The sequence below is a fragment of the Cuculus canorus genome, chromosome 21 (genome assembly GCF_017976375.1).
Source record: "Cuculus canorus isolate bCucCan1 chromosome 21, bCucCan1.pri, whole genome shotgun sequence".
Taxonomy (NCBI): domain Eukaryota; kingdom Metazoa; phylum Chordata; class Aves; order Cuculiformes; family Cuculidae; genus Cuculus; species Cuculus canorus.
Window position 1 is genome coordinate 3,890,380 of NC_071421.1, and position 27,447 is coordinate 3,917,826.

Genomic DNA, 27,447 nt, shown 5'->3' on the forward strand with positions numbered 1-27,447 from the left:
TTCTTGGCATCACCGCTCTGTGATCAGTGATGTCACACTTTGTCATCAGTGGTGAAGGTGCTGTCCCTGCTTTGCCCTCGCTCATGCCAGACTGAACTCTCCGTGCTTCTCCTACGAGTGTTTTGCCACATCCTCATCACCACAAACTGGCTCTCTTGACCTTTGTACAAGTCATGCAATGCCCAGACACGAAAGAGGAATTTCTGGTGGAGGTTTCTGCCCAACTCACCCAGTTACACCCAAATGACCAGCACAGATCAACAAGGATGTGACAGAGGAAGCAGTCACAACCCTGGCTTCGCAGTTGATTTTCAAGTGCCCTACAGATGCAAAGGGAAAGGGGGCTATTTTTCAGCTGAATATAATTTATTGCACATTTTACATTTGACTTCAGATCAACAGAACACTGCTTGTAAGCGAAATAAATCCTGCACCAGGAGATGGGCAGAACTGAAAAGTTTTGGTTTGTTTTTAATAAAAACAAGTCAACATCCCTTCATTAGATGAACTTGGTTTTTAGAGGGGGGGAAGCATCTCTTTCAGATTGGCTCAAATAAATACACTTTTGGAACTCCTGTTCTCCTGTTACAACGACTTGAGCAAAGAGAGCCACAGTTGCACAGAAAAAGGGGCCGGGTATGTGTTAGGAGATGATTTATGGCAGTAATTGGCAAGAGCAACAACACACGACCAAGATATGTTTTTTTTCCCCCACTCTGTCTCTCACATGTGAGCAACGAAGGCTGCTCTGGGGCTAACCAAGAGCAGAACTATGCCTGAGAAGCAGCCACGATTATTCCTTTGCTGCCCTTGGCGGCACCGACCTATGCAATGAGCAGCAGATGCTCTAAGGCTGCCTTTTCCATCAGCTGTGTCTCTAGAACAGGACTCCCGTTTGAGTGGTAGATCACCCACATGGCTTCTAGGCAAAATTCATCCAGTGGATCGAAATCATAACTGATGTTTTTTAGAAAGGGCAGCCGAATTTCATTTTCATTTGGCAGCTCTTCTCACTTTGGTCTGGTTTATTGTACAAATGACACTCCTTGTTTTCCCAGAAATAAATTAGGTGAGAAGAGAGAGTTGTAGCATCGGAAGGAAGGAAAATGAATTACTGTCCTTCTCCCCTACTTGCTTTCCTCTTTTCTTGGAAACTTTGACAGTATGTGTTTCTAGGTGGCAGAAGAACTACTAACACTATTATACCCCGTGTCCTTGTCTGGAACAGTGGTGTTTGAAATTAGCAGCTGGATGGATTCATGCTGAAGAGGTCCATGTTACTACAAAAGGCAAAGAATGTCATTCCAAACATACTTGTTCTTAACAAGTGCATTTCAAACACAGATTTAAGATGGAAACCAATCTTTGTCCTTAACAGAGAGGCCTTCCAGGAGTGACCAGAGAACTGAACTCCCCCTCAGGAGCAAAAAACGGTATGTTGCCTACCCCCAGGAAGTATGTGGAGAAAACAGAACAACAGGTCTTCCTTCCTGCTCAATGCAAGAATATCTATGTGAGACTGCACAGAAAGATCGGAGCAGGACGGACACGTGGCTGCGTGACGGGTGGAGCTCAGTGCCCGCTCGCACGATCTCAGCAGAAAGCACTGCGCATTCAGAGTCATGTTGCTTTATTGGTTACCGAGCCACAATTCAGAGAAGTATTGCTTTGGAGCCACCTGGAGAAGCAAGTTCTCTCCTTTTGTCTCCTAACATAACTCGTGGGACACCGCCTGCTATGGGATAGTAAAAATAAAAACGTCTCTGTTCAAACTTGCAGCGTCCCGGGAAAGGCTTTGCTGTTTCTGTTGACCCAGGTACTGTAACGGACACAGACACTCTCACGTTAGCCATCCGCATCGATTCTGTGAGCTGTTGGATGAGAACAGTAAATGGACACATGCCACTGGCGTCCGACGAGACACATCCTAGCTTGGACTTAGCAGCGTACCAGGGACAGGCAGGAAGGTTTCTGGCTGCTCATTACATACGATTCATGTAAACCTCCAATGTACTTTATGGGAGGTTTGGACCCACTGCCTAAACTAGGCCAGGGAGCTGGTCTAGAGTAAACACGAGATTTGTGCCCCACACCTACAGGGCTACCAGTAAAATTCGTCACTAGCAGCTACAGTTTTCCCAAAATTGCTCTGGTAGAAAGACATTTTGGCAGGTACATTGATAGGGATGAGGAAGAGATCTGCCTCAGGCCTCCCGCTTGCCTTCATACATTCAATTCAGCCCTCAAAGAGTGCTGTGGATTGCCCTGCAGGGACACCAGCAGCTGTACGAGCCTCTGCTTTTATCTCCAGTTAGATATGGACCAGTGAGATGGTACCAACAGCTGCAGCGGTGCTGCTGAGCCCTTTCAGGTCATGGTCCAGAGACACAACATGTTGAATCCACTGCAGTAACCCCAGCTCTGAACCCCAGAACCCCAGTTCTGCGTGCTTCGCCACACAGAGCTGAAAATATCCTTTACTGGTTCCTGAGGGAAGAAGCAGGGCGGCCCTTGCTACTCACATTGCTTTGGTATCCTAAGGGCCTCGTTGTCAGCTGACATCACCTGGTGCAGAACTCCTCGGAACTGATAAAGCACTTTCAGACTCTTCTCCTCACCCACGCAGGGGTCGTAGAAGCCCGGCAGCCCAGCCTTGAAACAGAGAACAGACTGCGTGTCAGGGAATGGACTTCCACAGCTCTTCAACTGACCAAAAATATTCATTAGTGCCAGAATAGAGGTGGTGTCAGTAAAAAAAAAGGGGTTTTGTGCCAATGAGATGAGATGATAAGCTAAGGAATCACTTCTGCAAGTTTTAAAGGCGGAAAAGAGGGAATCAAGTGGTTGGGAAGTTTCTGGATACAGCCCAGCGTCTGTAACGCAGATCAGAGAGAGACACTGTTTCACTGGCACTTGAAATGCCCAGGAAACAGAAGCTTCTGGAGGTTCGTAACACTCGATATGTAAAAGGTTTCTGCAAATTATCTAGAGCCACCAGCTTCAAGCACTGCAGAGAAATCCCCCAGCAGGAGAGCACACAGTTCAACTGGAATTCTGAGTCACACATTCAAGCCCTTGAGTCAGAGCTTTAACAGAACCACCACGTACCTTGGATGCCTCTGTAAGGATGAGTTTGGAGTCTTTCACCAAGCACTGCAGGGGCACAGTCACATCTATTACTTTCACCTTCTCGTTCTTCCTGCTGTTGTCATTGACGAACTTCCCATACCATGCGTTGACCACAATCAAACCTGCATTTCACAGGAGATCACAGATGTGATGAAAGGTTCCTCACAACAGCTGGGCAGACACGAAACGGCCACCCCAGCAGTTTCTCTCGCTGTTGATAATATTTACATTTCCCCTGCCCGGACCCACGCTTCTCCAGACTGAAGAATGTTTCTGCTCAGGTGTTTGTTAGCAATCTTCAGAGAATGACACGACTTCAACACCACTCTGGCATGACAGTCCACATGGATGTCTGTCTGCTTTGGAACATTCTCTTGGAAACTGCTAGCAAACATCAAAATTTTCATTTCCATGACAATTCAGGAGTGATTTATGTAAGCTAGGGACTAGCGAAACCTAAACTTCAGACTATAACTTTTGCACATATTTATAGAGACGTCTTTCTCGTGAAGAGGTAAAGCCAAACCATTGCCTTCAGCCTGCTGATCCACCCCACAGCATATCCCAAGGCAATATTTAGTGTATCCCTACTAAGTTCAGGCACCAGAAAGCGAATCATAATGGAACTTCCTCAACACGTATGCAAGAACAATTACACTGTGCTTCGCTGGGGTGGAAATGAAGGAACAAATTTGCATTTCTCCTCATCAACCATTCAGCCCTTTGTACTGTTCCTTCTTCTCTCCAAACTTATGGAACAAGTAAATGGTGTTGTAATCTTTACCCATTCTGGCTTCCTCTGCTTCAATTATCCTCCGGACAGACTCCTGCATTAACCGCACCTGCCACAACACAAGAGGCAGAGCAAAAAATCAAGCAGGATCAGACACCATATCCAAAAGAGAAAAGCCCGGACTGAAAACAGCTTCCTTTAACTAAAGGGGATAAGTTACAGGCAAGACTTACCGCAGCTTCAGCCTCCTGCTTCTTCTGAAGGATGTCACTGGCTGTGCTCTCCCTTTGTTTCTCCAGTTCTCTGGCACAAGAGAGTCATCGAATTTTTAAGGTTGGAAAAGACCTCTACAATCATCGAGTCCAACCATCAGCCCAATACCACTGTGCCTATTAAACCACGTCCCGAAGTCAACGTCACATCAGATGTACGCAGCAGATGAGATTCAGCCACAAGCTGGCGGCACATGCTCCCCCACCATTGCAGCCGACCCACACCCTCACACAAATGAGCTCCGTTTTAAGGTGCTTCCCCACCTTTCAAGATATTTCTGTAGGCTTCTAGAACTCAGTAGTATTGATGACATAATAAACCACAGTGCCTCAGCTGGATAGGCCAACCTTTACACCAGGCTCCCACAAGCCCATGAATGGGACTTCCAAGCTCTAAATTTAAAATGGTCTTTGTAAGCTCACCTCTCCTTTTGTGCCTTGAGGTAGGGTTTGATGATTAGCCTATGCATGGCAAAATAGATAACTAGAGGTCCAACAGTGGCATAGAACACAGCGCTGGGAAGCAGCTGATCTGTTAGGTGGACAGGGAAGAAGTAGGTCTGGCTAGCCCTGTTCAACCTGGAACAGAAAAAGAACAGGGGCAGGTAAGAGGAAATGCAGAGTTTAATGTGTTTGGTGAAGCATGTTTTTCAGCAGCGTGTGCTGCTGAACAACTGCTGAACTAAAGGAGACAAATGATGAGCTCAAAATGGTGAAATCTGACAAACCGAAACAAGACAATGGTAAAACAAAGAGCTGACACCACCCGGAGGCAGACCTTTATGCACCAGACACCTCTTGCGGTGATACCTGGCCATTCTAAACTGGTTTTTAATCTTAGAAGAATTTATTCCGTTACAGATTTCACCAGGGAAAGGGATCAACATCATTACCAGGAGAAAAGAAAATGCTTCTAGAGAAGGTCCGTGTTCAAAACACTGGCATGTGAACATTCAAGGAAGGAGTACATTAATATTTTCTTGATGCTAACACATTTAAGAACACACCCATTTCCCAGGGATGGAGCCCTCATGGCTTCACCTTTCCTGTGCCCTGGTGTGCCCCGTGCTGGCACCCCTGAAGAGTGCATGATAGTCAGGAACCCCGAGAGCATCCAGACGCTCTCTGTCACAGCGCCTGACTAGTAGTGTGATCACCTATCGTAGTTAACCATCGGTCACTAACTCAAATATGTACTTGTGTACAGTGTTACAAAAATGGAATGCACATATTAATCCAATTCTATTAATAATATTTTTGGAAATCTCCCATCCACTCACCGTAATGCTCCAAACCTTACTTTTGGTTCTAGTTTCAGAGTATTTTGATGCACACACACACATACAAGTGCTGACAGAGGTGGCTCAGGCCCAGAGTAACAGTGGCAGAAAGCACACTTCGCTTCCAATGGGCACCACTTGGATTAGAGGTGAGGGCAGCTGCAATCTTTCCCAGTGACAGATCAATATACCTGGACTGCCCTAAGACTGGGACCTTCCCACCTGAACACTGGAAACAGAATAATGCAGGTTACAGTCAGGCTTTGCAAACTAGAATTGTAATCTTGAACTGACTTGATTTTCAAAGACACTCCTTGGGGAACACCAACACTGACAGTAGCTCCTAAAACGCTGTGCCTGGAAATCTTCCTCTCTGCTCCATACTCCACTATGGTCCCGAAGAAGCCTGCCCTAAAACGACAGAACAAAAAACTGGTAAGGCAGGGAAGACTCCTGAATTCCTCTTTACTGAATCCTGTAATCCCCCCAACAAGTAACGCATGGAAATACATCTGTGTGCAACAGGTGCTGGGAGATTCTTGGAGTATCTACAAGGTCAGAGCAGCCTTTTTAGCTTGCAAAATAGTGAACTGACTATTAGAACTTCTGGCCTTCTTATTGGTGATGACATAAAGATATTGCACACAGGTATCTTAAGTTCCACTTACCTGAGGAGGCACACAGAGCTAAGCCTCCAAGACATCCACTTCAGCATTGATCAGATTTAATTAATGAAAAGCACATTCTCAAAGACTACAGAAGCATCAGATTTGCGTGAAACCTGGAGGACCTCAACAACCGGAGAGGACGGAGCCTTCAGGCTGTGAGCAGCATGAAGTTCCTTTTGCACACTTACTTGAGAGAACCTTTCACTCGTGTTTGATCCTCATCCTGAAACTTGTGCTGATAACTGACCATCATGAAAGAATGGGGGATTCCCAGCTGAAATACAAAAGGCACAAACATAGGAAAATGTACCTTTGGCCACCACTGAATGTTCCCCCAAATTTCCATTCTTACCCTTTAAGTGGCACAGAGAACACAGCAGTGTTTGCCACTCACTTGTCACAGCCTGTGATCTCCTCAGTTATGCAATCATAGAATCATTAAGGCTGGAAAAGACCTCTAAGATCATAAAGTCCAATTGTCTTGTGCTGTGCATCCTGACCATAACCTGAGCTAATCCTCATTAGATACAGCAATGAAGGGACTACAGGAAAGCTGGAGAGGGGCTGTTCATAAAGGCTTGTGGTGATAGGACAAGGGGGAACGGGTATAAACTGGAGAGGGGCAGAGTTAGACTGGACATTAGGAAGTATTTCTTCACCATGAGAGTGGTGAGACAGTGGCCCAGGTTGCCCAGGGAAGCTGTGGCTGCCCCATCCCTGGAGGTGTTCCAGGCCAGGTTGGATGGGCCTTGGAGCCCCTGATCTAGTGGGAGGTGTCCCTGCCCATGGCAGAGGGTTGGAACTGAATGATCTTTAAGATCCCTTCCAACCCAAACGATTCTATGATTCTATGATTCTACTCCCTTATTCATTAGTCCCAACCCAAAATACTGCTAGGATGGAGGAGCTGAGGCACTTTTGTCCCATGGGGTGGTACCAGTGTCCCCTGCGTGCAGCAACAGGACTCTCACCTGTAACGCCACAGTGAAATGGCTGGTTTTTGTATCCCGGACAATGCTCGTGTTCATGGCTGACTGGATGCCCCACCGCCACTGTAAATACCCCATCGTGTTCTTGTCAAGGTTGCGGGCGAGGACTGTAGTGAGGCCCGGGCGGATCCCACGGGACGAAAACTGCAGGGCAAGGTTTGTAGTGATGAAACTAGGAGAAATAAGGAAAACCCCATCAGTGATAATACACAGCTCCCAGATGACCTCCGTTCCCTTCTTTCCCAGAAGCCTTGCTGAATATGCAGGGTCTGTCCTGCAAAGAGCACAGTGCCTGAGGGTTTTGGGAAAAACTCAAAGCTAATTTAGACTGTACCGATCGCAGCACCGCCCAGAAGAGCAGGGCCATGCCCTCATTTATTAGTCTTTGCCAGACTGCTGCAGCCAACACAGCAGGCTTCCTTTCAGCCTTTGCTGTTCTTGCCCTCAGCAGATCAAGTCCTGGTCTTCTGCAGAGGCAGCACACCTGGCTGCTGAAGATAGCAGCCCTGCTGTTTAATAATCCTCAAGCATCACCTCCAAAAAGCAGGATTAAGTGACTCTACAGGGAACAAGATCCCTGTATAAGCTCTGAGGACTGGTATCTTTACTAAATTAGAACATACAAAGAGAAGGAAGTCTACACCGGCACCTGCAGTGCTCTAACGTACGCTTTCAATCACAACCTGTACCTTGAACTTTTCTTTGCATCCAAGACCTTTATTCACTTGTAAGGAGACACCACACTAGTGGCAAATCTGGCATTATTTCCCTAAAACATGACATATCATCTCCTCTTTTGCAGTCAGAAGTCTCACGGATGGAAGCCCTAGAAGAGCTCCACAATTTCTTGCCCTGCTCCCAGAGCAAACTTCTTTTGCTCCAATTGTGAGATCATGCCTTGAGCATCATGAATTCATGGCGAGATCAAATACAAATCAAAGGATGTGGAACATAGACCTTCCTTAAAGTGGAAGCATGAAAATGAAGGACACCAACACACAAAATGCATATAAGCATTATGATCAGTACTAAAGCACAACCTTAAGTCTAAAGAAGAAATACTTTGTTTTGTAGGACAGAAAACAAACCCAAAATTAACATGGAAGACAACTGAAGCCATATAGCTCCTCAGTGTGGCATATTAATCATTAGTCCATTTTTTCCAATATTTACCATCTTGGTGTAAGGTTCCGGAATATCTTCAGGCCAAAGAGAGGCCCCTGAAGGTCTCCTGCTCCAAACTCCACCTGTTTAAATGCACAATGCCAAATGGGTTAGAAGAGAGCATCTTTTAAAACAGCGAGAAAGTACTTCACAAGCGTCATTTACATCACAGGCATTTTACACATCTGAGTAACATTTACAACATGTTTCAGTATCTTCTCTTTCCTGCTTTGAATTCAGAGTGAGAGGTGTCTCACTGAGCAGGACAAGATCTTCAGGACAGCCTCACAGTATTGTCAGCACTTCTGCTGCTGCAACATCTCTCAGCATCTGCAAAACGTACCTGTTGCTTCATCCACCGAGCGACTTCCAGGGCTGCTACTCAATGCTTACTTGGTGCTGTTCTGTCTCATTAACAGAAGAAACTCTTCGACCTAGTCCTTTCCATGACAAAACCCGCAAAAGCAAGTTCCTGCATCTCCTAACTAGGTTTATTGCAGGGGAGTTTGAAAACTGTCTTGAGTCAGTTGATTAAAACAACATCCACAAGCTCCTGTATTGCCAGTATTACAAAATCCTGATGCAAATCAAACGCCTCCAGCCAATGAATTCTTAAATGAGAATAAATCATTTCTCAAAAAACGAGGAAACAGGTTAGCAGGCACCAGTGTGCAAGAAGGAAGGCGCAAAAAGCAGCCGTGCGCCAGCTACAGCAGCAACACGACGAGCATCTCAAACAAAGCCACTGGCCTACTGAGGTACAGCATGGAGGGAACATCGGACCCTCCAGCTATTTTGATCACATCTGCCTAGAAGCCAAACTGTTTACCCCCATAATTTCTTCCCTTGTGAACAGAGCAGTTTTTGAAGCAAAGGCAAACGATCACGCTGCCCAAAGGTGCATGCTCACAGCCTGAGAGCCTTCAGACAGTGAAACTGGAAGGACCATGGAGAAAACAGGTAACAATTCCATCAGCATAAGCAAAGTCCGAAATGCACAGCCAAATGGAAAGGGGAAGCTACTATGAAAAAACAAGGTTTGGCCTTCCCATTTTTTCAAATTCCTTTGAGAATTCCTTTTTCTATCTTCCAGGGAATGTAGAAAATGAGAGATGAAATAGAGCTAAAGTTCCCTAAAGAAAGCAACCACTCGGTTTTGATCCAAGCAGTTCGAAATAGAGTGGATATAAAAACACATAACAGCTCTTACCTCTCCCCATCCCTTGGCAGATGTCACCCGTCTCAGAGCGAGATTGATCGATCCACCTCCATTCCCATTCTGGGTGGAAAGGTTACCAGACAGTATTGCTGTGTCCGTGGCAGTCAGCGGTGCCTGAAAAACAGATATATTGATACCACTTTGATCCCGGTTCACACATTAATGCATAGTCTGCAATCATGACTGCAGAGGCTCTAAGTGCGGGGAGAAAGGTATGACTCCAGCTGACTCCTTGCTACTCACTACACCCAAATGTTTGGACCAGCTGTAAATACTGTGGCCAAAGACCGAGAATGGCAAACAGTGAGATAATTCTTACTGTACCAGATACTTGTGACACCACACTGAAGTCCTGGCCCTGAGCTGCAAAACCTTCTGATCTCGCTAGCAGACTAAACTTCAACTCCCTGGAATAGAAGAAAGACTCCCCTTTCTCTTCCTTACCCGTGCTCTCAGAACCAGGCGCTGTCTGTTTTTACACAGCAACACTCCGTGTGCGGCGAGAGTCAGATACCTGTTCCCACCCCACCGAAGCCTCCCTGCTAGCGGGAGTCAGTCACACCAATGCTCGCTGCATGGTCACCACACAGCCCGGCTGGAACTGAGCGTTCTCCTGCTCCCACTCACGCTGACAATCGTGTCCCTCTGTAAATCCAGCCAAGAGCCCCTGAGCAACGTTTCATTCTCTGCCGCTCTGCACGGCGCTGAGCTCCGGCCCCGCTCGGTGCTGGTGGCTGCCCTCCTTACCTCGATGGACTGGGAGATGTGCATTTTGTTGATTTCAATCTGGGGAAAGCTGCTCCCGGGCACGTCTTCATATTCTTCGTCGTAACGATCGAAGAGGTCAGTGGCATCTATTCCAACGCTAATTGTTCCCTAAGGAAAGACAAGGGATAGAAGCCCTTAACATTAACAAACATCCAACGTACACAGCCCAAATGGCTGAAGCATCCTGGTATAGGACTTAATCTTTTGCAGTATTTTTCTTGTTCTGCAATTACCCTTTCCTGACTAAAATGCACTTCTTACACAATCAAGACAAACAAAAATTAGTTATTACAATATTCTAGAATAAACCATAAAATAAACTGGATAAAACAGTTTTTCAGCAGAAATGCAACCTGCAATACTTGCCAGAAATTCTTGTATTGTGTCACATTACAGAAGCCAGTACAACACTTGCACAGCAGGCTTCTCCTTTCCTTACAACTGACTCTGCACTGTCAGTATTTCAAAGTTGAAATAATATAGTTTAGAAATAGAATTTATTCAGTGGAACTTGTCAAGAAATCCAAGGAATGCTTTCTTCTCATGAGTTACGTGAAACAACTCACTTCTAAGCTGCATCATTCACTTGCCATTAACCTCATTAGTCAAAAATCTTGTTTCCTTTTTCCTAGTTTATAACTTGTAACAAGGAGAAAAGCTTGACAAAGATAGCAGATATTTACACCTTGCTAAAGGTCCTTCTCAGACCACAGAAAAGCTTATTCCTACAAATAAACAGGCCCCAGCTAAAGAGTTTGCTACCTGCTCACACAGACTAACTGCAAGAGCAGGTTTATTTGACAGGGGCACAATTAGATCCTCGTCTGGGTCACATAACTTCAAGAGGCTTTGGAACTCTCCCCATAGACCTATTACACAGCATTGCAGCTCACAGAAAACGTACCAGTTGCAAGAAAGAAAACCTTCTGAACACCAGCACAGAATGAACTCTGAGCAGTTCGTAAAAAGAAACCGAATAGCTGGGTAGGTATCAAAACCACTCACAGAACCCAAATATGGATGCAATAAATTCTTATTTCAACGCGAACGAGCATTTTTTTTCCTTGCTTCACTCCAGCCAACTGCTGAACCATAGATATAAGACGAATTGCAGAGTTCGATAAGACCCGCGACTTCTCTCTGGCTTGGCTTCCAACTATTTATTCACTGCAGGGGTCTCTGATCTCCTCCCAATGCTTATTTTCTGATTTCTTACACAGCAAAAATTGGATAAATATTTTAACACAGAAAGGTGTGCTTAATTCAGGAGAACTCTAGAACAGGGGCTGTGCCCCAACTGTTTACAAACCACTTCTGGCAGGCTGGCAACTCTCAAAGCAATTGTGCTCATGATTCTGTTTGTGGCAGCACGAAGGATGAGCTCTTGCCCTTTATGCAGAAGGCTACGACTGTTCAGGAACCATCAGCAAAGTCACCTTCAAGGGCTCTGCTCTCCAGACGCTACAGCTTCTTCAGTTTCAGCCCTCTCCTATGTTGTGCTGTTCCTTGAACAGATGCCAAAATAAGAGCGAAGCAAGGCAAAACCGCGAACCGCCTGCTGCAGCCCTCTGGGAACACAGAGTGGAACAGCCAAAGAGAAACAGCGAGGACAATCTCCATGAAATTTCAGCAAATGCACTCCAGAGCGGCCGATCAAACACGCCTAAATACAAGGGAGCATTTATTTTAACAAAAGAGAGAACTCTCTTCATTTTTACCTGGCACTCTTCAATTCAAGGAAGCGCAAAACCAAGGATCTTTTGTAACGGAGGTAGGATGGAAAGAAGGGTTTTCCTTGTGGAGCACCACGTTCAGTGCAGAACCTTGGCCAGAACGCAACTTTAGATATGTTGGACTAGGAATTTAAACAAGAGACATCATGCTGAGTGCATTGAATTTGAGTGGCAAAGAGAGAAAATCGTGTGTTTTCAACTCAGACTGGAATATAAGCAGCAGCAAAGCTTTCTCAAGGATTTGCACTAAAATCCCACTGAAAACTATCTCGCTGTACTCTGTGTTCGTGATGCAGTGCAAGCGCTCTTTGTAAAGAAACGCCAAGGTCCTCACATGTTCCTGAAATTCATTGCACCTCCTTTCTTCCAACCACACTCAAAATCTCATGATTTTCTTATCACACCTATGAATTTTAGAACAAATAACCCTCCCAATGGAAAAAAGAAAACCACCTAAACCTATCCATGAAAATCCACACGCCCTGTTCCTAGGAAAGGCACATCCCTGGTCTCACTGGCTCCGCAGCAGATCTCAGATCTAGCTGCCTGTTGCTGAAGTGAGCGGTGAGCTCCGTGCAGCTGTTTTACCTCCCACCACGCAGGTGAAATCGCCCTCGGAGGCCTATGGATCCTGGCAAGGAAACTGGCTCCGGCGCAAGCACAGGAAAACCAGCAGATGGCAAAGTTAAAAATATTCCCAGAGAAGGACAGCACCCCCTATGCCATCAGATAATGGAGAGGGGCCCCTTGCTGCTCACAGCTCCCCGTCGGCTGCCTGCTCAGACCCTTGGAAATGAAAATGCCCCCCCTAGAGAAAAAGCAGCAGGGAAAAGGCTGGAAAGCTCTGCTCCCAAGTTGGCGGTGCACACACAGGACACACTGAGAAGCGCACAAGGTCAGCCGGGCAGGGAGCTGGGGATCAGCGCGATGGAACCGTCAGAGATGTTGCCTGGTATCAGCTTGTAAAGCCAGCTTTATTTGCCATCCTGCGAGTACAAAACAGACTTTACTGATTGAATTAAAAGGTGTGCCGAGGAGAATATGCTCCCTCCTCACCTCTTTCCTTAGGGATTTACCTTCTGGAAGGTGACATTGGAACCTGTGCCCGACTAAGCCTTGAAGGACCCGCGTTTCTTTGATGTTGACAGGATTTAATTTCTCCTAACAGGAAGCGGTTCTCCTCAAATCAAGTAGTGAACTTCTCAACCCTTCTGCACATCATTGAAAGCAAAAACAAAGCTCCAAAAACAAATAATAGACTCAATTTGAAACTTGCCAAATTGCCTACATCTGGTAATTGCTCAACATTTCTGGTTAAAGTGCTTTATTTCGCTGGAACTGCTACACAGAACTGACAAAATGTTGGGAATTTTAAAATAACTCGTGTTCGTGTATGAAATGATCGCAGCTGCGCTACCGAATTCCACAGGAACACTGCCTGGAGAGACATTTCCATAGGCTGCCAATCAGCAATTGCTGTAAACACCCAGATGGCTAATTTTGTAATGGGACATGGGCTGGGGCTTACAATGCAGCTCAGCTTTTACTGCTCACAGCCCTGGCCGGGCGTGCAGTGAGAATGTCAAATTCCTGAAGCCACAGGGAAGCATGAGATGGAGATAACCGTGCCTCTCCGAGAATGCCCTCTGACCCCAGTCACTCTCAGCTCCAGCTGAGAGTTTGCCTTGCCTGGTTTGTGGCATCCAGAAATCCCTTCCTGCAGATACCCACCTAACACCTTATGATTATTTACCCTTCCCGCACAAACAAGTTTTAGTCTGTACGCTATCCCCAACAGCCTGGTGATCTGTATTAGTTGACGTGCTTTGCCAAGAGCAGCGCAGATGCAAAATCTGTGCCAAGGTGAATGTCTCAAAATATGACAGCTCTTCCCAGATGGACATTTTTCTGATTCAGTCCCAAGCACTACTGTCCTCACGCTTCTGGCCGTGCAGAAAACACGGTGATTTGAAACTGCTGGCCACGAGAACACCAGCAACCTTCAAACCCAACAGTAACAGCAATTAATCAACTGGCAGCTCGTTTCTCACGTTATGCAAGTTACATTGCCACACTTTAGAGGTCCCTGCATGAACACAACACAGGAGACCTCCTCTTTCAAAGCCACCGAAAGAGCACAGCCATGTGTGCTTCAGGATGCAGAATCTGTTGACTGAGAGCTCTGGGGATACCCACTTTCCCATCACGAACAGGAGTAATTATAAATAAAACAAAACCTGATATCTCATTACAGTTTATATTCACAAGATGGAGAAAGTTTGTCTGCATAAACTTCTGCATCATTACCTTTGGCAGGTAAAGGAAAATTAAGGCTCCCCACCACAGACCATTCCTGTACTGCACAGGAGAAATGGGTTTCCAACACATTTCAAAAAATAAGTACCAAATGGCTTTTCACAGTTTTAGCAAAAAAAAACCCAAGAAAAATACAGATACAGGTAAACCAAAGTATGAACACTTTTGGTGAGTGTAGAACGCAGCTCTTAGGTGATGCTACTCACTTCATGAGAGCTGAGATTTTTGTGACTCAACGAGCTCCATAATCTCACTCAGTGACAACCCTGTCAATATCCAGGTTTGCCTGGCGTTCTGATCAAGCCAAGAGCCAGCAAGGCCACCAGCATTCCGAGCTACCAGAGCATTCCAGTGCTGCAGGTGACAGAGGAAGCAGTGGTCGATGGCCATTTCCAAGTCTCCCTGCCATCCCAACACTACCATGAGAACATCATCCTCAAGACAGTACTTTGGACCATCTGTGAGGTGGGACATCTACAGTCTGGCTGTGGCTGCTCCAACAGACCGAGAGGTTGGAGAGGAATACTTGATGATCGCCACCCTGAGAGAGCACCATCAAGCTTTCCTGAAAGAGCAACTCGCTGTGAAACTCACAAAACCCCAATCCTGCTCAGGTGCACTCTGGGCACTATGCTGCCGCAGGAAGAGTTCTGCTACCCAGCTGCCTCGTTTTTTTCACTGGTTTCAAAGCTGCATTTGAATATTTCCCCGCATTATTGTGACACTACAGCTGTGTCCAAGGGAAACTGTCAGCAAACTGCAGGGAGTTTCATTTTATTTGAAATATTGGAAAGACATCATAAAACATTTCAGTGTTAGGTTTGTTTTCTCAAAATTGCTTAAAGTGGTATTTTGCTCCTACATGTTCCAATCAAAAAGAAAAAGAACTTCCAACAGAGGATTCTGTTCAAAGAACTGGCTATTTTGCCTGCATTGTCCAGAGAAACTGCGTCTTAAATAAGGAAAAGTAACTCCCTCAGTCTAGCTACCTAAGGAGCTTCTATAGCCCCTCACCTCAGCTCATCACACCTTGCATATTCATAGTGATTTATAGATTCACCACGGAGACCAGGACCAAGTCTTTACTTACCTTTGGATTAGTTCGCTGCTGCAGTCTCCTCTCTTCCCTCTCTCTCTGCAAACGCTCAAATTCTTCCCTGATCTCAGCTGGAGTTCTCTTCCTTTCCACAACCTGCTCGAAAAGAAGTTAAAAACGCAAGAGATTACCAGGAGGAGGACATTCCTCCTCCTCCTCGTGCTGTTGATGGCACGGAGGCCCACTGGCCTGCTACGCTGTAACGCGCTGCCCTGCTGCTCTAAGCCACTCTGCACGGATGTCAGTACTCGGAGTTTGGAAGCAAATACCTGGGCCAGATCAAATGGCAGGCATGAGAGAAAACCCACACTTTGAGAGAAGGGAAAATGGTCTTGCGATTTCTAGTTCCTTGACAAAACCAGGGCAAACCACTTCCAAACCAAAGTACAAGAGACTGCAGCACAGGAGTTTCCAAGAGCTCTCCAATAGCTTCTCTGCTAGGTGTAACCACTAAACTAAAAGCAACTGCAAGTTTATGGCCTGAGGTAAACTGATCAAGCAAGAGTTTTTGTGCTTGCAGGCTATGCTGATTCACGTGTGTTTACCTTACACATCTTGGGGAGCAAGGGTTTTAAACAGATAGGGCTCTAGGTATGTACAGAAAGCGTGAGATTTGGGTTTTCAGAGTAAGATCAAGTCCGCCACAAGCAGCTCCAAACTGTCTGTTACGCACTGCCACTGCTCTGCAACTCCTGCTGCTGCCTCCAAACTTGAACCCGGCACTGACCTGAAACCGTACAAAATGATTCTGCAGCAGGCAGTGTGGTGTAGTCAGCTCAGACCGGCAGTGGATATCACAGCAAAAGGAAAGCCAGGAACAGACAAGTTCTCTTACAAAGCCCATAAAAACCAAAGCAACAAAAAAAACCCAAACCAACCCCAAAAGCACAGAAAGAAAAAGTAATTCCAAACTCAGAGGGCAGTTGATGCTGAAGGAAAAGTTTCAGATGAAAGAGATGAGAGTAGATGGACAATAACAATACATTTGTCTCAAACAAAGATGTTGCCCGTCACAGTAATATCCTATTAGGGAACTCCAAATGTCGGATTTATTGTTGTCTGGTCAAGTGCAAAATCTAAATATTCTTTGAAAATCCCTCATGGTGTTTCATCAGAGAACTAAACTGGATGCCTGCAAACCAACAGGTGTTTATTGCTATCCAGGTGTCAGCGCAGCAACGTCAGGTAAATCCCACTGGCCAATCCCACTGGCCATAAGGTGCTAAATTTCTCTCACCTCCCATCCTTCCATTTCCAGTCCTCTCCTCCCGTATATGTCATAGATGGCTCTGGTCTGTGGGTCACTGAGCACTGCAAGTTAAAACCAGGAGAAGAATTTAAAGCCACCATAGAGTTTTTGGTCTTCTCAAATTTCAGACCAACACACTCGTGTCACTTGGAATTCAAGCACAGATCCTGGAAACTCTGTTCTACAGCCGCGCCTATTTTTCACCTTAAGTCCCATTCACTTTTTCACATGCTACGTTAATAGCACACACTGACTTTTACCTCAACAAATTCCTTTCTTTTTTTCTTACTTCTAAAATCAAGAAATGGGAAGAACACAAGCAGATTAACTGGACACGCAACTGGGTTTTAGATATGGCTCCTTGACCGAAGGGCAACAGCAGCGCCTTGACAACCAGTGGGATTATTAGCAATAGCAGTCCCTGGAAACGGTCTGAGGAGGAACAGCATCTACCTCTGGCTCTGACAGCTCCTCGGGGCTTTGCTCCCCGTCTACTGATCCTTTTCCACCCAGGCCAGACACGTGGGACATGCCAAGCGCTAACAAAGCGATTGCCATAAGGCAGTTCATGCTTTGCCAAGCGGCAGCTGCAGAGAAACTGCAAAACCACAGGAGGATAGGAACCCCCAAAAAGTCACCCAACGCAACGCAGAAAATAAAACACAGCAGGAGGCTGTAGAACAGCTACTTTGGAAAAAGAGGACACGCAGAATTAAGATGGATCTCCAGAAGGTAGGGCATATTTACATAATGTCTAGTACCACACCCTTCCTTAAAAACCATAAATTTCAAAATCAGTGTTTTTCCCACAGCTTTACCACTATAAAGTACTTCTCCCTGATGAGCCCCCAGGGAGCGTGGTGTGCACGTCAGGGCAAAAGGAGGCTTATGCCAGTGATGGAGCTTTGGTCTGAGCCTCTTGAAGATTATCGAACTTGCTAAAATGTCATGAGCAGATCCTATTTTTTTTATAAATTCTGATACAGAAAATATCTTGTTGTGTGACATTAAGAGAGGTGAGGCACCTTGTTTTTAAGATGTCAAAAATTTTTGCTCGCAAAACGTTATGCTCACATATGCTACCAAACGAGCAAGAATTGACATATGAGTACATCACAATGCAGGGCCAAGCAAAGGCACTGAATTCAAAGGGAAAGCTGACTCTAATCTATGTCCACCACAGGAAAATGTAATTATTGAAGCATCCTGAGTTTTTACTCCCCACGTCACCAACACAAGACTGTCACTGTTCTCCCCAGCGAAAGCCTCCACACGTCCTACTGCTTAACCAGGGACAACGCAAATGCTCCACCCACGTTCCAGCCCAACTGGACAAAACAAACGCTTATCATTCAGAAAACATGAGAGCAAAGACATATTTTTCAGCTCACCTTTGAGGTTTAACAGAGAAATATTGATTCATCAATTTGCTTTAGTTTCTTATTAGGCTACAGGACCAGGCACCTAGTTTGCTGCAGCATTTCTTTAAAGCAGAAGCGTCCCACCAGCTTCTACTCCGCTTGCATTCCAGGCGCCCCTTACCACGCTAGCAAACTTCTGCAAGCTAATTCTAACCAACCACTTCCTCGTGCCTCAGTTACACCACATACTATAGTGACACCAGGATTTAAACTAAAGCCAGCTTAATTCAGAATGTTTTTGAAGGGTTTTGGCATCCTCAGATAAGAAAAAACTTCTGCCTACTACAAATCTATTGTCCTTATCTCGGTCTTGGCACACAGAGAAAGCTGATGAGAAGCAACGGAGACCGTACCCAGGTGACAGAGAACAGAAACTCAGGATGCACCAGTTGGAAAGTAAAAGATTAAACCGTCTTTCTGTTCATAGCTTTTCAGCTCTCAGCCTCTCAAGGAAAAGTCTTTCCAGAAGTAAACAAAATGTTGAAAAGATTATTTACAACACGCAGGAAATCAGAGAGACTTCACACCTCATTCATCGCAGAGTTCACACTGCACTGCTCCTCTGATTTACAGGACAGAAGCAGGAAACAGCATCGCTAACTGTCAGCAAACTTAATTATCACTTTGTAATAATACCTATCTTCTTCAAAAAGCACAGAACGAGAAGCCCCTTCCTAGAAAACCCCTGGAATGGTTTCTGCAACCCCAGGCTTCCCCTGACCTTCATAAGCTTGGTGGACGAGGTTGAACAGCCGCTCAGCTTGCGTTTTGAGCTCCGGGTCTCTGTGCTTGTCTGGATGGTAGAGCATACACAGCCGGCGGTAGGCAGCTTTCAGTTCCTCCTGAGAGGCCTGTGGAAAGCAATAAACACAGAGTAAAGTACAGCCAATGCTGTTTAAAATGGAACATTCTCAAGATCAGCCCTGACAGAGAAGTCCATCCGCTATTACACAGAAATCCACCTACACAAAATCAAGAACGGACTTGTGTTTTGTGACATCAGTTAATGAAAAGTTCATTTATGCACACCTGTGTTTTCCATACTACTTGTAGAGCAACAAGTGACAGCAACAGCTCATCAGCATACACCTAGGTATAAATAGTTAAGTAAATTAAACACCCATCCGAGCGATCTGTGTTCATACGTTATTTTCATTAAGCAACTGCTGTCTCCTCAATTCAATACAGAAGAGCAAGGAAAAGAAAAAGTCACCTGGGGACAAAAAGACGCTTAAATCCAGAGAGGTACACCAAATTCTCCCTGTATTTCAATCTTAAACCCTGAAGTAGATACTATAACTATTGAGAAGCTCTGGCTTTCCACTGCAGTAACGGCGAGAGATGTAAATCCAAGATGTAAACCACATTCCTCCCTGCGCCGCTGTGCCCCTGCGCCTGCCTTCCTGCACAGCGAGGGCTCTGGGCTGTGGGAGAGCAGGCGCCTCGGCTGCCCGCACGCACGCTGACCTGCGGCAGACGGATAACCGGAGGGACCGGGGGTCACTGAACACATCAAAGGAAGAAAATCCCTGTTCCTTACAACAGCCACGCCGGAATTTTAGATGGCACCTGGCCTCATTCCAAAGACGTGTGGTGGAAACAGATCGCAGACAGGTCTTTCAGAATCGATGCAACAAGAAATCCACTCCTTCCATTACGCTCCCTCTCGAGATAACCTCATAGCACTATTATGTTTGGACTCCAAAGAGTCCCCATAGCTCCCCTTTTCCTATCTAGTCCTGCAGCCGTCCTTACGCTGCACCCGCTGCCTGTTCCTTGGAGGGTCGCTAACACTTATTCAGAAGTGCCATCGCCAAGATCAGCAAGAACTTCCCCAGAAGGCAAAGGTAGCACAGGAAGCTTTACGGAGCTACAGTGACAGAGCTGACAGAGGTGGGGGTCAGCTCCCAACCATGGGAAGTAGGACACCACTACTCTGCACCAGAAGTAAGCAGAGTAAAGTGAAACACCATGACAGGTACGTGCTGGCTGCCTTCAAACAAATACCATCCCTTCAATAGAGCAGACAGGAACACGTCAGCAAGCGAGAAGGGGGTATTAGAAGATGACTTTTGATAACAGAATCCAGAGGGAGCTGGATAGATGGGAGAAGTGGGGCTGTGAGAACCTCGTGAAGTTTAACAAGGCCAATGTCCTACACCTGGGTCAGGGCAATCCCGTTTCAGTACACGATGGGAGATGATGGGATTGGGAGCAGCCCTGCAGAGAAGGGTTTGGGATGCTGGGAGATGAGAAGCTTGACAGGAGCCGGCAACGTGCACTCACAGCCCAGAAACCAACCGTATCCTGGGCTGCATCCAAAGCAGCATGGCCAGCAGGGAGGGAGGGGATTCTGCCCCTCTATTCCTCCTCTTGTGAGATCTCATCTGGAGTATTGTGTCCAGTTCTGGAATCCTCAGTGTAAGAAGGATGGAGCTGTTGGAACGGGTCCAGAAGAGGCCACAAGGATGATCCAAGGGCTGGAGCACCTCCTGTATGAAGACAGGCTGAGAGAGCTGGGGATGTTCAGCCCAGAGAAGACCTTATAGTGACCTTACCGTACCTGAAGGGGCTACAGGAAAGCTGGAGAGGGCTGTTCACAAAGGCTTGTGGAGATAGAATGAGGGGGAATGGGTATAAACTGGAGGGGCAGACTTAGACTGGACATTAGGAAAAATTTCTTCACCATGAGATTGGTGAGGCCCTGGAACAGGCAAGCTGTGGCTGCCCCATCCCTGGAGGTGTTCCAGGCCAGGTTAGATGGGCCTTGGGCAGCCTGATCCAGTGGGATGTCCCTGCCCATTGCAGGGGGTTGAAACTGGATGATCTTTAAGGTCCCTTCCAACCCTAACTATTCTATGATTGTTTCCATTGTGAGGACAGTTTAGAATAAATGTTTTCTCTGCACATTTGTTCTATTTTAGGTTAATGTTTTGAAACAAAGCAGCAAAAGTGGACCTGCTCAGTTTGCTGGCCCCAAGACAGGAACAGCAGCGAAGGTTAGCTCTTTGCTTTTTACTGCCTTGTGCTTTCTCGGACATCGAATTTAAACTTGACTGAGAATGCCAAGGAACATATGGGTCTAAAATGGCATTCTCTAATCAAATTAATGATAAATGGTTTAATGTGCTATTGATTATATAATAGAAATGAGCAGTTTCATTTTTCATAAACGCCACGTTCAATAAAGCATTAGATTGGGTCTTCCATCATCACTGAACAACTCGGGTCATTGGTTCAATATTTCATGAGCAACAGCCTCTTAGAAACCGCTACAGAAACACTAACATCACTTCTGACTGCAACGAGATAAATACGTCAGTAATAATTGCACGTAAGCTACATTTTTATTACTAAAACTCCAGGCAAAATTAAAAGGTGTCTGATCTCCCTATTTGGAGTTTAAAGAGCATCATTTAACATCTCAAATCCTCCACCACGTTTTCAGTGGACATAGCTGTAGAAGATCAAGCATCCACACACGCACGCACAGAAACCGCTGCTCGCCAGGCTGACTCTCCTCACTGGGGCCGCAAAGTCCAGCGGTCAACGATTGCTTTAAGCTCGGCTGCCACATCACACGGAGCTGGCTCAGCGCACAGAAATGCGAGTTCGCTGCATTCCACTGCTACGCCGGATAATGCTGCTGAATTTAATTAGCAAGGGGTAATTAACAAAGCAACTACTACTCTCAGTTGGAATTACTCCCTCAAAGACCATTTTAACTCAGTTTCCAGCTCCCTGCTGTACCAAACCTGAATCCTCTGGTCTCTGAAAGCCTGGCTCAGTTAACCATTAAGCCTTTGCTGTTTGTCTCCCAAGAAGTAACAACCCTTGTGTGGTTCCTACCTCTTTCTTTTAGTCTCTGTGTCTGTACAGGGCTGACAGGTGTAAGGGTGAATTACAAATGCTGCCAAGGGATCTAAAAGCATGGCCCAATGGCTTTTAACAAGGCTCAGGCTTGACTTCCACAGAAGTTCTCTGAAAAAAAGCAGACTTTGCTGCATAGCATTAATGTCGTGCACACAGAGCTACTGCCACACATCATTCCCACACAAATGCAGAAGAATCCTGCCTATGAGATCTGCCACTGAGGCCACAGGTACAGACATTAGCTCCAAAGACAGCGTTTCCAAAGCTATCGGAGTGAATTTCTTCTGAGTCTTGAAGTCCTCTCGCACACAGTGGCTCAATAAAAGACGCTTTAACTCAAATTGTTAACATGGGGGCTGACAAGCTTGAATGGTGAAATGCGTTCAGTACACAGTGCGTAGACATACTGCAATCGCTTTTGATAAAACAAACTACAGCACAGTTTATCTCTTCAGATCTGGGGCGATTTGCCTAATTATCACTATAAAGAAAAAGTAGTTACCTCTCATCAAGGCCAGGGTGGATGGGGCTTTGAGCACCCTGATCCAGTGGGATGTTTGCCTGCCCATAGAATCACTGTCACAGAGTAACAGAACTGTTTGGTTGGAAAAGAGCTTTGAGATCATCAAGTCCAGTCGTACCTGTCCACTACTAAACCATCCCTGGGCACTTAATCTACTCACATTTAAACCCCGGCAGAGAAGGAGCCTTCATGACCTCCCTGGGCAGCCTTTGACAGTGCCTGACAACCCTTTCAGTGAAGAATATCCAATGTAAACCCTCACTGGCACAACCTGAGGCCATTCCCTGTCATCCCATTGGCTGTCACTTGGGAGAAGAGACCAGCACCCACCTCACCACAATCTCCTTTCAGGCAAGTGCAGACAGTGGTGAGGTTTCACCTCATGGCAGGAGTCGGAACTGGATGCGCTTTGAGGTCCCTTTCAAAGCAAACCATTCTATGATTCTATGTTGCATGCCCATTGTTTTCCAGGCACTCATTAGCATAGTTTTTCACCCACTCTCGTGTGCACATGACAGTTCTCTTTGTGTCTTCAGAAGCCTCTCATGGGCTTTATCTCATCTCCTTCCTCACCGTGTCCCCTTGGTGAGCTCAGGTCTGTCCTTTGTTCCTGCTCCTGTCCTTTCAATACTTGATTTGTTCCTTGTTTCAACCAGTGAACCAGCTAAACTCCTGCTACAGTCATGTTCTTTCTAACTGCAAGCTGACTAAGATTTGATTCTTATTATCCTTATTTCTGTTCAAGCTAATTCATTCCCTTGACATAATCGTACAATAGTTTAGGTTGGAAGGGACCTTAAAGCCCATCCAGTTCCAACCCCACTGACATGGGCAGGGACACCTCCCACTGGCTCAGACTGCCCAAGGCCCATCCAACCTGGCCTGGAACCCCTCCAGGGATGGGGCAGCCACCGCTTCCCTGGGCAACCTGGGCCAGGGCCTCACAGAGAAGACATTCTTCCTTATGTTCAGTCTAAATCTGCCCCTCTCCAGTTTATATCCACTCCCCCCCATCCTATCCCCACAAGCCTTTGTGAACAGCCCCTCCCCAGCTTTCCTGTAGCCCCTTCAGGTACTGGAAGGTCTCTCTAAGGTCTCCTCAGAGCCTTCTCTTCTCCAGGCTGAACAACCCCAACTCTCTCAGCCTGGACTCGTATGGAAGGTGCTCCAACCCTCGGATCACCTTTGTAGCCTCCTCTGGACCCGTTCCAACAGCTCCATCTCCTCCTTACACTGAGGATTCCACAACTGGACACAGTATTCCAGATAAGGTCCCACACGAGAGGAGCAGAGGGGCAGAATTCTCTCCCTCCTCTGCTTTATTTCATTCCTTCCCCCAACACCCGCGGCGCTCCTTCCAGCCCGGGGACTCCGTGACCCTCCCATCCTGCCCGGTACCGGCGGCCCCGCGCACCTCGCGCCGCACGTTGAGCAGCGAGTAGTAGTCCTCGTTGTCCGGCAGCTCCTCGCCCAAGGCCGCCGCCATCTTCCCGACCTCTCACCCCGCGCCGCGCGCCCTCTCCCGGCGCGGCGGACCGGGCTGCGCCTGCGCCCCCGCGAGGGGCGGGCGGGTGTCGCTCCGCGCATGCGCCTTCATAAGCGAGGAGGACTGCTCTGTGCGCATGCGCTTCTGTAGGCACCGCGGGGCGCATTCTGCACATGTGTAAAGATGCAAGGGCGCGGTGGAGCCTTGTGCGCATGCGCATCATGTGGAAATCCCCCCCCCCCCCCCATCTCCGCATGTGCAAAGCCGTCTCTGAGTGAGGCCTTGTGCACATGCGCCTCTCTAGGCGATGCACTCAGCGGGCGGCAAGGCATACTGCGCAGGCACTTCTCTAGGGTCTGCCGCCTGCCTTCTTGCGCATCCGCAAAGCTAAACCAGCACGAAGGCTGCTACTACGCATGCGCCACTATAGGCTAGGCAGCCTGGCCCCCTGCGCATGCGCACAGCCGTGCCGGCGCGGTGGGGCCTTCTGCCAATCTAGGCGGGCAGCCGTAGAGGCGCTATAGGGCCTTGTGTGCATGCGCCACTCTTCCGCCTGCCCTGTATGCGCACAGCCGTACCAGGGCAGTGGGGCCCATTGAGCATGCACCTCTTACGGGCGCTAGCACCGCCCTCTGCGCATGCGCACAAGCATCTTGTGCGGCGAGGTCTCCTGCGCCCTCTATCGTCTGGCGGGGGCGGGCGGGCTGTGCGTCCCGCGCATGCGCACGGCGGGCCCGTCGGAGGTTGGGGGGGGGTGGGCGCGCGCGCGGTCGGGTCCCGCCTCGGAACGTGAGGTGCGGCGGCGGCGGCGGGCGGGATGCGTGGTGAGTGCTCGGCTCGAGCCGCCCCGAGGCAGCCGGAGCGGGGGGGTCCGGAGTGGGGGCGACTAGGGCGGCGCAGCCCTGCGGTAGCTCGGGTGGAAAAGACCTTAGAGATCGTCGAGTCCTACCGTCCCCCTCCCGGCCTGGCGCGGAACCGACCCCGGGGCGACCGTACCGGTGCCCTAGAGCCATTTTGGGGAGGGATTTCTCCTGTTCCGGAGCTGCTCCCGAACAGGAACAGGCTGGGAGAGCTGAGAGTGTTCAGTCCGGAGAGGAGAAGGCAGGGGGAGAGCTTAGAGCAGCTTCCAGGGCTGAAAGGGGCTCCAGGAAAGCTGAGGAGGGGGTCTTCATAAAGGCTTGTGGGGATAGGAATGGGGGAAATGGGTTAAACTGGAGAGGGGCAGATTTAGACAAGGCGTAAGAAAGAATTTCTTCACTATGAGAGTGGTGAGACGCTGGCCCAGGTTGCCCAGGGAAGCTGTGGCAGCCCCATCCCTGGAGGTGTTCCAGGCCAGGTTGGATGAGGCTTTGAGCAACCTGGTCCAGTGGGAGGTGTCCCTGCCCATGGCAGAGGGTTGGAAGTGGATGGGCTTTGAGGTCCTTTCCAAGCCAAAGCACTCTCTGATTCTGTGATATCTGATCTGGAAAGGAAGGAGAGCAAAAGGTTGGCTCAGCTGTGTTCAGCCTTCTGGCAGGGAGTGAGCCATGGCCAAATCTCGCTCTCTATTGTCACCTGGTTTGCCCCGGTTCAGTAGCGCTGCTCTGGCTCCTCATCGCAGCGCAGAGAATGCAGCCCTTACGTTTCATGGAATCATAGAGTCTCTAGGTTGGAAAAGACCTCCTAGATCATCAAGTCCAAGCTTGTGTTGTGTTGCCCTCCAAGGTGAGTGAACCACGAGAGGGCATTTGCCAAGTCGTACACAGTAGCAAAATGGAAGGAAATGCCCCAAAAGCACGGCGAGCAGAGTGAGTTTTTAGCAGAAGGGCTTCCCGGGCTGTGCTTTAACCCGTGCCTAGTGTGCTTACAGGCAGAGTTGGTGGTGTTGGCATTATTGCTGTGATGAAGTGGCCAGGAAGAAAATCAAGGGCTTTCCTGCTTGCAGCTGGGTATTCTCTGGTGCCTTTATCGGTCGTTTGCATAGCGATGCTGGAGCAGTTTGGGAGTGCTGCTGTCCTCAAAGACGAGCTTTTGAAGGACCGCTCACTCGATAACACCAGTGCAGTCTAGCGAGAGGCTGAAGCTGTGTCTTCCCATTCCAAAGCTCAACGGGTCTCTTCTGGATTTTATCTTCATGCAGCTTTTGTTTGAAAACAGGAATGTTTTAATGTTTAATGTTGTTTTCTGATCCAAGGGTAGTTAACAAGGAAGAATCGATCGTGTTACAGAGGTTCCTCTGCGCTCGTAGCGAGATGCAGTGCTTGGAATGAGAGGCCCACAAAAGCTCACTTTCTGAGAAACCCCGCAGAAATGGGTCTGTTTTACAGGGAATCACCTGGCAGGAGGTTTTTCCTGAATGAACCCACCTGCTACACTCATTTTTTTCTCCACGTGGTTCAGGAATCATTGAGTCTGTGCAAAATGCGGAGAAGGCTTGAATTCTGAGGATGTCAGTTGCCATGGCAACGCTGTTTCCCCATGGATTTTGGTCCTGTTGTGGTTGTGTTCTTTTTCTAAGGTGATATGGGAGCTGTGGGGCCCTGAGGCATGTTAGTGGCAGAGTGACCAGGAAGCCTTCCCCTTCCCAGACTGATCTAACACTTTCCTAAAAGGCCCAGCTGCTTGTTGCCAGCGCTGGCCGCTGCTCCGCCTGCGTCACAGATGATGCAGGGGAATTTTCTGGGAAGAGTCCACAGATGTCACATCTTGGCAGGGAAATGTAGAAAGAGAGAATTATGGCTTTAGGGAGCTAAATATGAACTGTGCTTTCTAAGCATGCAGAGAGAGCTCTTTAAAACCCTAAAATATAACAGAGGAAATGGAACATTATGGCAAAAAGGATTTTTTTTGGGGAAAAAAAAAAGGTGAAAAAAAGAAAAGTGCTTGTTTGTGCTCTACTGACTTGCCAGGTTTTGGTTCAGGGTGCAGTGTTGCCCTTGCTCACATCACTACTCGCAGGTCCTTCACGCCGCTTCTGAAGGCATCAGGGTGCGGTGTGGGTCGTGATCTTTGCAAGGAGAGAAGCAAACCCCAGGGATCAGATCCTAGGTTTACCTGGCCCGCGAGCGGTCAGATGTGTGACACTGCGGCTTTGCTTCAGCGCGTGTAGCTTGCTACTTCTGTAAACTGTGAGCAGCCCTGCTAGAGTCCAGGCAGGACCTTTTCCAGAGGTCACGATCCTCCAGGACCTCTCCTCCTCGGACATAAGTGGTTGGGTTCTTCCTTAGAGCAGCCGGTGTGGTTCATGGCACTATAAGAACCTCGCATCGTTACTTAGTTTTTTCTTAAGCTTTAATGTTGCAAGTTCTTCATAGACAAATGAAACTGTGTTCTGTTTAAAAGACACTGAGCCCACACCTGGAGAGAGAATTGAATGCAACGATCCTGAACTTCGTCATTCTTAGCTTAGGATGTCAAGTTCATATCTCGTGTTAGGTGTGTGCTCTGGGTCAGCAGTGGGAGCCTGAGAGGGTTTTCAGGAGGGTCCTTCAGGAGGGCTTGCTTGGTCTCTCTGGACGTGTTGGAAGCACGTGGTGATGCACCAGCATG

The 27,447-nt window shown here is 47.6% G+C and overlaps 1 protein-coding gene across 1 annotated transcript; it reads right to left on the reverse strand.

The window, feature by feature from the left end:
- Positions 1 to 1,613: 1,613 nt before the first annotated feature.
- Positions 1,614 to 24,005, reverse strand: DNAJC11 (DnaJ heat shock protein family (Hsp40) member C11). Its single transcript, XM_009562331.2, has 16 exons — positions 23,848 to 24,005; positions 18,759 to 18,888; positions 16,605 to 16,678; positions 15,362 to 15,463; positions 10,202 to 10,330; positions 9,446 to 9,568; positions 8,245 to 8,318; positions 7,054 to 7,243; positions 6,271 to 6,356; positions 5,709 to 5,825; positions 4,558 to 4,713; positions 4,096 to 4,165; positions 3,914 to 3,971; positions 3,109 to 3,251; positions 2,523 to 2,652; positions 1,614 to 1,871 (listed from the first exon to the last, which is right to left on the reverse strand). Exons 1-16 carry the CDS (start codon positions 23,917 to 23,919, stop codon positions 1,846 to 1,848), a joined length of 1,680 nt encoding a protein of 559 aa, XP_009560626.2. The 5' UTR covers positions 23,920 to 24,005; the 3' UTR covers positions 1,614 to 1,845.
- Between the last annotated feature and the right edge of the window lie 3,442 nt (positions 24,006 to 27,447).

Excerpts from the sequence above, each read along its gene's own strand:
- DNAJC11 (XM_009562331.2), bottom strand. The coding sequence starts at position 23,919 with ATGGCGGCGGCCTTGGGCGAGGAGCTGCCGGACAACGAGGACTACTAC. Across the intron at positions 16,679-18,758 it reads CGTCCACCAAGCTTATGAAG|TGCTCAGTGACCCACAGACC; the intron begins GTCAGGGGAAGC and ends TTTAACTTGCAG. Across the intron at positions 3,252-3,913 it reads AGCAGAGGAAGCCAGAATGG|GTTTGATTGTGGTCAACGCA; the intron begins GTAAAGATTACA and ends TGTGAAATGCAG.